This window comes from Nicotiana sylvestris, chromosome 7, assembly GCF_000393655.2.
Source record: "Nicotiana sylvestris chromosome 7, ASM39365v2, whole genome shotgun sequence".
In the NCBI taxonomy this organism is placed as follows: domain Eukaryota; kingdom Viridiplantae; phylum Streptophyta; class Magnoliopsida; order Solanales; family Solanaceae; genus Nicotiana; species Nicotiana sylvestris.
In genome coordinates, this window is record NC_091063.1 from 117,095,025 (window position 1) to 117,108,487 (window position 13,463).

The 13,463-nt window shown below is 41.2% G+C and overlaps 1 protein-coding gene across 1 annotated transcript; it reads left to right on the top strand.

Annotated features, from left to right (window-relative positions):
• Positions 1-417: 417 nt before the first annotated feature.
• On the top strand, positions 418-13,173 carry LOC138873669 (uncharacterized). Its single transcript, XM_070152146.1, has 8 exons — positions 418-564; positions 783-905; positions 1,105-1,311; positions 1,404-1,487; positions 1,641-1,742; positions 2,484-2,620; positions 12,876-12,960; positions 13,072-13,173. Exons 1-8 carry the CDS (start codon positions 418-420, stop codon positions 13,171-13,173), a joined length of 987 nt encoding a protein of 328 aa, XP_070008247.1.
• Positions 13,174-13,463: the final 290 nt, after the last annotated feature.

Below are 13,463 nucleotides of genomic sequence, written 5' to 3' on the forward strand. Positions count from 1 at the left end.
GTGATGCTTTTCGGGTTGGATTTGGGTATATGTTGATGCTTGACGGTAGGGTGATTGCCTATACGTCGTGCTAGTTGAAGTCCCGTGAGAAGAACTACCTAGTGCATGATTTGGAGTTAGCAGCTATTGTACATATGCTCAAGATTTGGAGGCATTACTTATATGTCGTGTCTTGTGAGGTATATACAATAATTGAAGTCTCCAGCATCTGTTTAAACAGAAAGATCTAAATTTGAGGTAACGGAAATGGTTGGAGTTGTTGAAGGATTATGATATCACCATTCTTTATCATCCAGAAAAGGACAATGTGGTAGCAGACGCCTTGAGTAGAAAGGCAGTGAGCATGGGAGTTTAGAATTTTTTCTAGCTGGAGCAAGGCCTTTAGCTGTGGATGTTCAGGACCTGGCCAATAGGTTCATGAGATTGAACTTATCAGAGCTTAGTAGAGGCCATTCTTGTGTTTTATCTCAGTCATCTTTGTTTGAGCACATTAAATCTCATCAGTATGATGATCCCCATTTGCTTGTCCTTAAGGACATGGTGCAATGCGGTGGTGCTAAGAAAGTGACTATTGGTAATAATGGTGTGTTGCAGCTTTAAGGTCGGATTTGTGTTCCTAAGTTGATGGGTTGAGAGAGTTGATCTTTGAAGAGGATCATTGTTCATGGTATTCCATTCATCCGGGTGTTGCGATGTACCGGGATTTGATGCAGCATTATTAGTGGCGAAGAACGAAGAAAGACATTGTTGGATATGTTTCTAGGTATTTAAATTGAGAGCAGGTCAAGTATGAGCATCAGAGACCTGGTGGTTTGCTTCAGAAGATTGACATACCGGAGTGGAAGTGGGAGCGTATCACTATCGACTTTGTGGTAGATTTGCCACAGACATTGATGATATTTGATGTAGGGTCATTGTGGATAGGCGGACCAAGTTTGCACATTTCATTTTAATCATGGCTTCTCACACTTTGGAGTAGTTGGCTAAGATCTACATCTGGGAAATTATTCACTCGATGGTATACCTATTTCTATCATCTCGGATCGAGGTACTTAGTTTACTTCACATTTCTAGATAGCAGTTTAGCATGAGTTCGACATGCAGGTTGAGTTCAGCATCGCATTTCATCCTCAGACGAACGGGAAATATGAGCAGACCATTCAGATTTTGGAGGATATGTTGAGGGCCTATGTCATGGACTTCGGATGCCAATGGGATCAGTTTCTTCCTTTAACGGAGTTTGCATACAACAATAGCTACCATCCAAGTATCCAAATGGCTCGTATAAGGCATTATATGAGAGGTGATATCGTTAGTTGGTTGGTTGGTTTGAACCGGGTGAAGCTAGACTTTTGGGCACAAATTTGGTTCGTGATGCTTTGGATAAGGTATAATTAATTCAGGAGCGGCTTCGTACAGCACCATTCAGGAAAAAGAGTTATGATGATAGTAAGGCTCATGATGTGGCTTTCATAAAGGGTGAGAAGGTCCTTCTTCAATTTTCGCTCATGAAGGGTGTGATGAGATTTGGAAAAAAAGGAAAATTGAGCCCTTGATATATTAGTTCTTTTGAGGTGTTGGAGTGAGGTGGACTATAGACTTTAGCTTATCAGGTGTTCATCCGGTATTTCATGTTTCAGAAGCATTATGAGGATCCGCTACATGTGTTAGATTTCAGTTTGGTGCATCTAGACAAGGATTTAACTTATGTTGAGGAGCCGGTGGCCATTTTGGATAGGCAGGTTCGAAAGTTGAGGTTGAAGAATATTACATTAGTGAAGGTTTAGTGGAAAAGCCAACTGGTCGAGGAGGCAACTTGGGAAATCGAGCATGATATGTGCGTACACCGAGGTTATTCATGATCTTGGTAGACCTTAGGTTATTATGTTCCTTGTCTTGCTATCATGACTAGTTATATCCGTGTTTTCTCTACTTGTATGACTAGTTCAGCTATTATCCATGCTAAAAATTGTTCCTAGGCTATGTGCCTATCTATTTGAGACATGATAGGGCTATTCTTGCTATTTTGAGTTGTTTGCCTTAATTGTAGTGATACTCTCAGTCATGATGTTATATTCGCATATTATATCACTGTCTATATGCCTTCTTTACATGATATTGATGCCCATATATGTGTGACACGGTTTGAGTTGAGCACTATGAGATATGAATATTTCAGACTTGAGTGGTTGATGACTGATCTTGGGCTATAGAGCCGATTTGATATTGATTATGAGGTAGCGCATATGTCAGATCCCACATTGAGATAAATGGTATTGATTATGAGGTAATGCATGCACCAAGCCCCATATTGGGGTATATGATATTGATCGTTGACTATCCGATCAGCGCTTGGTCAAGGACCCCCCCCCCCCTCCGGAGTCAGGTAATAATCGTAGGCGCCGGCACAGGGTCACATAGGTGCTTGGGTGAGGGACACCCATATAGTGTTGAATGTTGTTGTTGTTGTTGTTGTTTTTAAGTGTGAGAATCCAAGGGAAATTGTTCCAGGCACAATACATGTGCTGAGATATGCAATACTTGATGATTTGGCTAGGATATTGTTGATTCTAGCATGCACACTTGTCATGCTGGTACCAGGATGTATCCCTTCTGTCATGTTTATTGGTACTTGACGTCCTTATTTAATGTGTTAGACGTGGAATCACTGTTAAGTTGATGAAACCATGTTTAAATGACTTCTTTGGAAGAATCCATTCCTTAATTGCTATTCTTGAAAAACATGCGTATGTTCCTTCTATTAGTGAAAAGGGTGAATTTAATATTGCTTGAGCTACTTGTCTTTACCATTATTATTCTATTATAATTCTAACTAGTTATTGAAAATGAGTATTGGACCTTTTCGAGCTCGTCATTCCTTTCAGCCCGAGGTTAAACGTGTTACTTATTGATAAAATTGGGCCGGTTGTACTCATACTACACTATGCACTTTATGTGCAGATCCAGGTACCGCCGAGAGGGGTGATCATTAGCAGGTTGCATCAGTACCAGTTTTTTGGAGATTTCAAGGTAGCTATTGATTCCTTTTGTAGGTCCTGAAGTCCCTTCTCCCTTTATTTATATTATTATTGTTCTATCATTCAGACAGTTATATATTTTTTATCAGAATATGTATTCAAAGATTCTATAGTGTTCATATACTCAGTGACACCTGATTGTAGGATGGTTTTAGTTGTATTAATGTTATTGGCTTCCGTTATTTATGATTATCCAGTTGTTGAGACTGTTTAATTCTATTATTTGAGTTTAATGTTGTTAATTGAATGTTGGCTTACTTAGAAAGTAGTGTTAGGCGTCGTCATGGCTTTGGTGAGATTTGAGGTCGTGACATTTGGACTCGACGGGTTATGGGTCATCAGATTTTAGTATTGATTTCAGATTTCGGGCACGCAGGTCTAGGTTGACTTTTTGGTAATTCGTCAAATATTGAATCTTTTTGTATTGGAATCGCTTTCTATAGCGGTGTTTGACTTCCTTGAATGATATTTGTCTTGGTTTTGTATGATTGGAGGGCTAGAGCGAGGTTTTGATGCAACTTGTGGTTGAAACTATCCCGGAAATTTCATGAGCACATATCCGTATGATTTTTATGAAGTCCTCATGCACTTTTATTTGTAATTCTTGAACATATGCATGTATTTGAATAAGGATACTTGATTTGGACTGGTGATTTTGTAATGAAAGGTAAAGTGTGTAGATGAGATACAGTTATGGCACTCAATATATAAGTGGATATTTGATTTATGAGTGATGCTATTATGCTCCTCTTTGCACTTGGATTTGGTATCGTCCCTCCATATTCAGGTGATTACTCATGTTACTTTGGGTCGTGTGAGCGTGGTTGGTACATGGATTTTGTACCAGATCGAACATAGATTTTGTATCGTGGTACATGGATCTTGTATCGGGGTACATGGATCTTGTACCAATTTGAGCATGCATTCATATTCTTGATTCATTCAGAGGCATTTATTTAAATGTTAGCTATTGCATGCTATGTATACATGCTACTTTGGGAGCCTCGACTCTGTTGATTGAAGCATGCCAGCCTTACTTGCCATATTTGAGCAGTATTATGATTATCTGTTGAATTGGAGAAGCATGTTTTAGGTATTTCGAGTGTTTTACGTCTTGATACTTGTTGATCATGAGTATATTAACTATTTCAGCTACATGCTTGTTATTATTTCTGTGATGTAAGTATTCGGATACATCTAGCCTAGCCATTACTTCTTCGAGGTGACTTGATATATCACTCCCCAACCTCAGGAGGCGCGACCGACGCTCAATCGAGCAAACCCAACTGAGCAAGCCATATCAAACACTTCTTACCCAACTCGATACAAATAAGGAGAGCATGCTTTCATTCATTTATTTAGACGAGGAAAGAGAGTGCATCTTACAATGTTGATCATTTTAAATCACAACATTAAACCATCGATAAGTTCCAAGATTCCATACAAATACACTTTAGAAAAGCAAGAATTTGAATTACATAATAGTTCGTAGACCCATCCAACGGCCGTACATAACCCACACATATGCCTACGGAGCCTCTAAGGATGAAAGACAAGTTATGACAATGCCGGCAACAATGTCCCGGCTATACCTCAAAAGTAGAAGTCTACAACAAAAGATGTGCAATATAACCCATTGAAGGAGAAAGGGGCTCACAAAGACTTCAAGAAGAAGGTACTCCGTTATGCGTGATACGCACTATCTGCAATTGAGCCACCTATATTCATTTAAAAATGTATCACCCCCGGCAAAGGGGACATTAGTACCATGGAATAGTACTAGTATGTATAACTAAACACCATCTAGTTAGAAAGAACTTTCACATAAGAATAAGAAATCACAATTATAACTCAAAACTTTAAACGATCACCATATCATTTTTACATAGCTTTTAGTTTGGGGCATTTCACACCATTCATCATTGTTCACAATACCACCGCTATCTTGAGCGGAGTCCGATCTCGACCCGATCGGCTAGGTTGCCTCATTTGAGGCATATATTTCAATCAAGATCTCATCTTCCTTTCCAGAATTTATTCACAATACCACCGCTATCTTAAGCGGAGTCCGACCTTGGCCCGATCGGCTAGGCCGCCTTTCCAAAGCATTGTTCCCTTCGCATTAATCACTTCGTTTCACATATATCGCTTCATACGCACTTGGGGCCACAACTTAACACATTATCCTTGGCACTAGGCCGCAATTTTACATCGTTCCCCCATTCAATGTTAGATTTGTAATTTAGGATAATAAGTGCACACAAGAGCAATTAAAATTGTAGGCATAAAGGATACTTCACATGGGTGGCGGAACATACGCAGCTTCAATTTCAATTTAAAGTCCAAGCATTTCAATACATAATTCATATCCTTTCCCTCTTCAAGTTATCAAGACAACACGTTGATCATGTTGAGGCACATTTCTCACGCATATACGGTTATGGCATCAATTCATGTAAAATGACAAGCAATGCAACAATTCAGCTTTAATCTTACCATATTCACACAAACGCCGATGAAGCTCAATTTCTAAAAGACGGGGTTTTAGCCATACATACCTCAACTGAGCTTTTCCTTAATTCTATAACGTTCCGGAGTGTTCGCACTTCAATCTCTTGGGATGAGGGTTTAGGTCCCTCACTTGATTATCTTTAATGATTTACCAAGGATTCATGGAGTAATTTTGATGGGAAGCACTTCCCCTCTTAGACCCCTCTCTCTCTCTCACTCTAAACATGTCAGGAAATATGCTAAAAATGAGCTATTGCACAGGATATAACGACAAGGGGCAGGGTTTAAAATTTAGAAAACTGGAGCCCGACTCGGATCTGCGATCGCAAATAGTGGACATGTGGCCCGCATAATGGACCGCAAAAATGCTCCCCAATACCTGAACACACTGCCTGGGTATGAGGCAGAAATGCAGTCCTCATACCTATTCTGCGGTCGCATAGTGCACCACAGAACTGCCCCTTACAAAATCCCAAGGGAATTATGCAAAACTTTGCGGCCCGCATATCGATTATGCAATCGCATAATTGGCCACATAGTTGACATCAATTTGGCCAACACACTGCTTCACTCTGCGGCGATTATGCGGTCCGCATTCCTATTATGCGACCGCATAGTGGACCGCAAAAATGGCACTTTTCTGGAAAATATTATTCTTTGACTTTTTAATGTATAGACCAGTTCTAAAGGGTCTGAACCACGGCGAGCAAGATCGCCACGAAGAATTTTATGCATCTCTAACACATATTCCTAATTGCCACTACGAACTTTCGGGTTTATAGTGGAAATTTTCATGGGGCCTCACATGATACTTACTGGGTATCGGCTGTGGTATACTCATACTATGCTTATACACATTTTTGTGCAAGTTCTAAGGCTGGTATTGCGGTACCCTTTGAGCTAAGTAGGAGTGTGCTATCGTGGTGAACTACCATACTCTTTTGATCTGCAACACATAGAGTCCCCGTTCTTATTTACCTCCAATTTATTTTTCTACTTTGAGATTATTCTTGCTTTTATTATGATTAACTCTATTAGTTAAGGAAATTGGACTTTATTCTGTTGATTGTTAGTTGGTTTGCTTAGCAAGTACGACTAGGCGCCATCACGGATGAGGTGGGATTTTTGGTCGTGGCAAGCTGGTATCGAGAACTCTAGATTCATATAGGTCTCACAAATAACAAGCAGATCTAGTAAAGGCTTGTGGATCCGTACAGAGGCACCTGCTCTTATCTCTAAGAGGCTTGGGATGTTAGAAAATTTCCTTTCTGTATTTCTTATTGTGTGATTTTATCTCGGCTTGAATCCTATATCTTTAATTCCCTCCTACTTGTTCGTACACGATGTTGAGTATTCGTTATTAGTTGAGATCCGACAATTTGTGGTGATGTTGCACCTATGGTGTGGGATGTTTTCTATTTACCTTGAAAATGGTAATAACAATTAGATTTGATTTTGTGGTTCTAAAAATATGTGATCTGTTTTTATGCTAGTTGTTAGGCAATAGATGCTAAGCGAAAGATTAGAAAGAATAAGATAATAGCTTGTAGAAAGTGTAATAATCAAACCAAATAGCTGGAAATCGGGCCTCGAGCTTGCATATACGGGGCCTCGAGGTCGAGTCGGATGCCCGACTAAGGGCAGTCGACGGAGGATTACCAGTTATAACAAATTTGATTGCGGTTCTTTATGACAAATAATGAGCAGTAAAATGAAGAACAATAGATAGAACACAACGAATATAACCAATAAATGTAAGTATTAAGACAGTGAGTCAAAGTTAGAGAGCAGAGAGAATATTCTTGTATTGAATGTTGTGTGTAATATATCTGGTTACAAAAAGACAAGGGTCCCCTTTATATATGGGGGGAATCCTAAAATAGTACAAATGCATTTATTACCAAGATATATGGTTGGTACAGCCATTTAGTGCCATGGTACGGGCTTGAACTAGCCAAATAGACTTTGTCAGCTCTGGTCACGTACCTTGAAAACCTCATATCGAACCACTGTAGACGCTGAGTTGCACTGCCTCAAGGTCGACCATTGAGAACCTTGGGGTCGAAACCCCAAGCTAAGCTTTGAGCCTTCTGGGGGCCAGTCTTTACGATGTGCCTTAATGGTCATAAAATTGGACCACCAATTTTTACCGTATATAGATAGTCCCCGCATTTCTTAGATTAAAATGATAAGAAACAATTTTGACACCGATCTCCTCGAGCCTCTTGTGATGATGCCATGCTTATGACGTCAGATTTTGCAATGACTGAGATGTCCCATCGATACGTCTTTCCTTAGAACATTTAATGTAGCACCGGTTTACTTTCTCAAGGCGATAGTATCGCCGCCAATCCGTCTCCCAACAGGCATTGATTGTGCCTGTCGATACATTTTCCAAAGACATTGATTGTGTCGTCGATTACGCTGCCACCCTTTCTATAAATAGAAGCTTTCTTGAACCAAAACTTCATTCAAACGTTCTTCAACAGCCTTTTACTCCTTTCTTCTTTTCGTCCTCACCCAGCACTATTTCCCATGTTTGAAGCCCATGGCCATAAGGTCACATGGCAGTGTTCTTATCAGCTATGCCATGGCCCTTTCCCAAAGCTTTCCCCTACTGAGTGGGATTGCACTGGTTTGTCGTTGTTGTTGTTGTTGTTGGCCCAAAATAATGAGAGAGAAATCTCAAATTATCTTCGCATTGAAGGATATGTGAACTATGAACCTCTACTCATCTCTCTTAACTACCCGGTGCGGCGCTTCACTCCTTTTGCATTCCTTGGAGTGACGTGGTGCCATCTACTAATTGTTGCATCCTGCATCGATACAACGTCTCAAGAAGTGGCTTCACAACAGTAGCGTTGGCGAGACCCATACTCGCCAGATTTTTCACCCAGCCACTTCTTCATCTTTTTCTGCTTCTTCTTCAATCTTGAAGATACCGTTTGAAAAACCGAGATAAGGCCCCTGAGGAAATGGTTCTCGAAGATACTAACCCCGAGGATGTACCCCCGAGATCAGATTAGGCTTGTAGCTATTAGATATATTTTATTTTATTTTTTGCTTCTTTGTTTCTATGTAAGGACCCTTCGTGGGCTTTTGTAATAATGTGTAAGGACTCTTCGTAGGCTTTTGTAATCATCGTTTACTAATTAAAAAGTGTTTCTTCAATTTTGTACCTGATTTATGTTAGATTTCCTTTTATTTCCGTTTGTGAAGAATCTGAGTGCATGACTCTACCGATCGGTCCAAATATCGGGCCTGGGTGTAGGTGTTTCCTCGGTTCCTGATTGGTTAATATGATATCCCGTCAAGCCCTTTGTCGTTCCTCGAACTGAGACCGAATTGAATTGATACAAGCTTAGGCCGCCGGGACCCCCGACTTCGAGTTGAGTGAGAGCAGGGCCTTGAATTTTTAGAACAAAACATAGCCTTTCAGACCCCGTCGATAGTCCTCGAGGGGGAACTTGCTCGGACACCTGGGAATAAAGATAGCCCTTAGGCTTTGAAGGCAGTCCCCGAGTGAGAGTTCGCTCAAGCTCGGGCGACCTTAAAACTTGTTTTGAACTTAAAGCAGCGATAGCCTTAAGGCGCTATAGATAGATCCCAAATAAGGGTACGCCTGGACTCGGATAGCCCCTGGATTAAAGTAACCGAGAGGGCGTTTAACTTGATCCGAAGGCGAGAAATAGCCCTAAGGCTTTATTAGTAGTTTTTGAGTGCAAATTGGCTCGGGCTCAGTTAGCTCGAAGGCCAGAGGATCGGGTAAATGACTTGCATTTGCGATAGTAGAAATCCCCGAGGTATGGTACCACCTTGAGGCTAGGACCATATGAGTAGATTTCTAGAGCTTATCTTCTTTTTGACAGAGGTCCTCGAGATCGGGTACCATCTCGAGGCTGGTAATGATATCAATAGCTCCTTAGAGCCTATCTTCTTCTTGACATAGGTCCTCGATATCGGGTACCATCTCGAGGCTTGTAATGATATCAATGGCTCTTTAGAGCCTATCTTCTTCTTGACAGAGGTCCTCAAGATCGAGTACCATCTCGAGGCTTATAATGATATTAATGGCTCCTTAGAGCCTATCTTCTCTTTGACAGAGATCCTCGAGATTGGGTACCATCTCGAGGCTTGTTGATGTGGGTGTATTTGATCCCCAAAATGTCGTACGGTAGTGTTAATTGCATGACATGGTTATGAAATGACCGAGGCAATCCCGCTGGTATGTCTTCCCAAAGAAAAAATGACTTATCCAACATTTTTAATTAGCCTTTGAGGCAGGTGGACAGTCACCGCTTTCTCTATATATAGGGTTGTCTTCCCTCATTTGAGGATTCCGCTATTCTGATTAGTTATCCTCCTTCATAGAGTTCTTCTTTCCTGCATTAGGTCCTTCGCTATTTCAATTTTGAAGCCCTTGCTCAAATTCCCGCTCCAATTTGATGAGTGGCGGTTTTACCACTCATTCTAGTCTCTTTTCTTTAGCTTTTATGTCCTTTAACTATAATATGAGGTCGTTTATGGTGTGTTTTGTTAGATTTTCAGGTAAATGATGCTATGAAGTGATTTGAATTGAATTGAAGTGATGTGAAATTGAGCAAAAAAGGGTGAAAACAATGCAAAACTCTCCTGTGATTCCGCATCTGCGGAAGAGTGGTCGCAGAAGCGACCCCGCATCTGCGGGAGTTGAAACGTATCTATGGAGCTTGGCCTTTTGCCAGGAATCGCATCTGCGAGTAATTTTTCGCTTTTATGGTAGTGCATATGCGTTTTGGGAGCCCGCATTTGCGGTGTCGGACATCCTACAACTTCCTGCTTCTACGATAAGGTATCTGCAGGTGCAGTCAAAGGGCATCAGATCTGGGCAATTCAGGCATTTCACATGTTCTCATTTCCAAACCCATAAATACTCAACCTAGCATATATTTTGACAATCTTTGGCTTATTTTCAGTTCTTAGAACTAGAGAGAACAAGTTTTGGAATCTAAGGTTTGCACATACACTTGGGTTTTGAAGATTTCAAGCTTGTGGTTAAGGATTTCTTACCCATTTATGTTTATTTCTTCATTTCCTTGCTTTGTATTGAATATTTAAGTGTGTAGTATTTATTTCCAATACTTGAATCTTGTTTATGAAAATATTCATAGTTAAAGAGTGGATTAAATATCTTGTTGTGCTTATGTATTGAATGATTTTCATTTATTTATGAAGTGAGTTATTGTTTCTTTAATTATTCTTATTATTTAATGTTTCCAAAGGGATTATCTAACCCTAGGACTCTCCCATTAACTCCGAATTAATTTCGAAAAAGATAATTTGGGATTGGGAAAGATTAATTAATAAGAACTTGAGGCGTTAACCTTCATTTTATAGATTCTACCTAGGGATAGGATTGAACTACTTGTAGCCATTCCGGGTGTGCTTAATCTCTTAATTGTTTTAGGGATAATTCAATTAGGAAGTCTTGTTAGTCTTTGGAAGAAGTTAATATAGAATTATTACTCGTGGCTAATTAACATAAACTCGCTCATATTTGTAAAATCATGAAATACATTGGATCGTTACCTTAGTGTAATTCCCAATGCATCCATACTTGTAGCCACTGATCATTTTACTTGCTTTCTAGGTTAGTTTATATTTCTGCATTTAGGTATAAATCTTTTCTCAAATCAATTCTTAGTATTTGACATTGCATAACAAGGATAATTCTCTTACATTCCTAATCGCCTACATATTGTTCTCTGTGGGATTCGACCCCGACTCATTGTTGGGTAAATTATATTGCATGCGACCGTGTCCATTTACTTTTTAGTAGTAGATTTGGATGTCATCACAATTCCCTAGTTATACCACAGTTATGGCTGCTACGCCAGGGTCCACTCAGTAAGGAGAAGGGAGTTCCACCTCTGGTTCTAGCCTGGTTGGTGGTGCGCTGCTTGTGCCAGGCGAGCCAACCTCGGGACATTTTATTTTGAGGGGGGACTTTCCGTTAGAAAAATCTCCCAATGTTCGGGGTCATTAGGAGTATGCCTCGAATATTATTTCTCTAATAGGAGAGGGGCACCTTGAGTTAGTGAGGAAAGATTGTGGATGGGGGGAAAAGGTAGTACTGCGGGTACCTTCCCCAGAAGAGAGTATCATGGATCATGTCGAGGGGTTTTTGAATGTATATATGTACCCCTTTACGTTGGGCCCCCTTGATAGGGTCGCGCTCGACTTCTGTCGAAAGTATCAGGTTACCTTGACACAGGTTTATCCGTCATTTTGGAGGATAGTATTGATGATGAGGTTCTTTATGGAAGAAGCAGGGCTTAAGTTCACCCTTAGCCATCTCATCAGGCTATACCAACCTTTTCACCACCGAGGTCTGCTAACCCTATGATGCCGATCTACCACGCCTTTCGTTGTCGATGATGAAGAAAATGGGGATTGGGGATGGATAAGCCGATTCTTCCGAGTACGGACTGTTGATATTATCCCTGTGGAGTTTTTGCCATTTCCTGAGGAATGGAATTTAACACATAAGTGGTACACTTGTGCCTTCGTTGTTTTGCTTATGGCGGAGGCGGGCTCCGTATATGCTCCTTTCTTTCCCTTTCTGCAGCAATTCCATGGATGTCGTACGAGGTCCCTGACCAGACGGATTGGGCTTGGAAGTTGGCGACCCACTCAACTTACAATGAGCGTAAGTGGAGAGCCTTGTCTAAGGGTAGATGGGAGGCAAAACACCACGGTATGTGCTATGTGATTTGCTCCTTTTTTGAAAGACACTTTCTTTTTATGCGTACTAACTCTGTCATCGTAGGCATTGGGGAGTTTTTTTAGGCGAGATCGTGCCCTCTCGGAGAGGGAGAAGGATCATTAGCTTTGGGGCCGAGGGATAATAATAATAAGCAGAAAGGTATTTCGCAGGGCGACGGTGATTATAGTAAGACGAGTCCAGCCCGGAGGCTCAGAGAGGGTGTATCGGTCGAGCCTACTGTGCCCGAGATCTCTGGTTTTAGAAAAACGATCCCTCCTCCATTGTCATCTTTTTTTCTTGCCGAAGGTACCTCGAGGAATGAGGGTTCTCTGTCGCCGACTTATTCTCCCGTCGAAGGCACTTCGAGGGATGTTCTAAGCAAGGGTCGCATATATCGAGCGATCGTATCCCAACCGGGAGCGGTTATACTAGGGTTGATGGAGCCAGACCAGTAGATATGTGCTCAACTTTTGAGGAAGCTTAGCAGCTCTACTCTGAGGTGAGTTTTGGCCGATTGTATTGGTTTTATAGTTTTTGCAATTTTTACTCTCTTATCGAGTTTTGCTTCGTTGTGAGACCAGGCTGCGAAAAGCCGTGGATGGGGAGAAATCCCTCAAGCTTCTTTGCGATGAAAGGGAAGACGAATTGGCACACTTGTGGTATGAGGCAAGTTGAAGTTTGAACTATGAAAGCTACCTCGAGGAGCATGTAATTTTGTTTCAAGGGAGTGCGTGTTTCTTCTTCTATCTTCTGAGGCTAATGTTTTGTATACTTCAGTTGCAGAAAAAGACAGAGGACCTGGAACACCTTTGGATTGAAGTTGTTCAAGCCAAGTGCGAGCGTGATGAGCTAAAGGCTCGGGTGGACAAACCTAGGTAGCGGCTAAGAAGGATGTTTTGGCCAAGGCTTCCGCCCTCGAAGTGCAACATCGCAATGCTCATGAGAACAGCTTGGTCCAAACGGACATGATTTCAAGGCTCGAGTCTGAGCTTCTGAAGATGAAGGCTAAAGTTGTGGATGCCCGGGCTGAAGCCGAAGCGATCCGAACTAAGGTTGATAAGAAAGTGGTCGTCTATTTGAAGGACAATGTCGACGCTCGTGCTGAGCTGAGGGGAGCTCTCGACTAGGAGAGTAGGAGCAAAGAGTATGTTAGGTGTAAATCTCGGAGG

What these genes read in the sequence shown, in the direction of transcription:
- LOC138873669 (XM_070152146.1), top strand. Translation starts at nt 418, where the DNA reads ATGAGATTGAACTTATCAGAGCTTAGTAGAGGCCATTCTTGTGTTTTA. An exon ending in ATTATATGAGAGGTGATATC is followed by an intron (nt 1,312 to 1,403) that starts GTTAGTTGGTTG and finishes TAATTAATTCAG; the next exon opens with GAGCGGCTTCGTACAGCACC. An exon ending in GGATGTATCCCTTCTGTCAT is followed by an intron (nt 2,621 to 12,875) that starts GTTTATTGGTAC and finishes TTGTGAGACCAG; the next exon opens with GCTGCGAAAAGCCGTGGATG.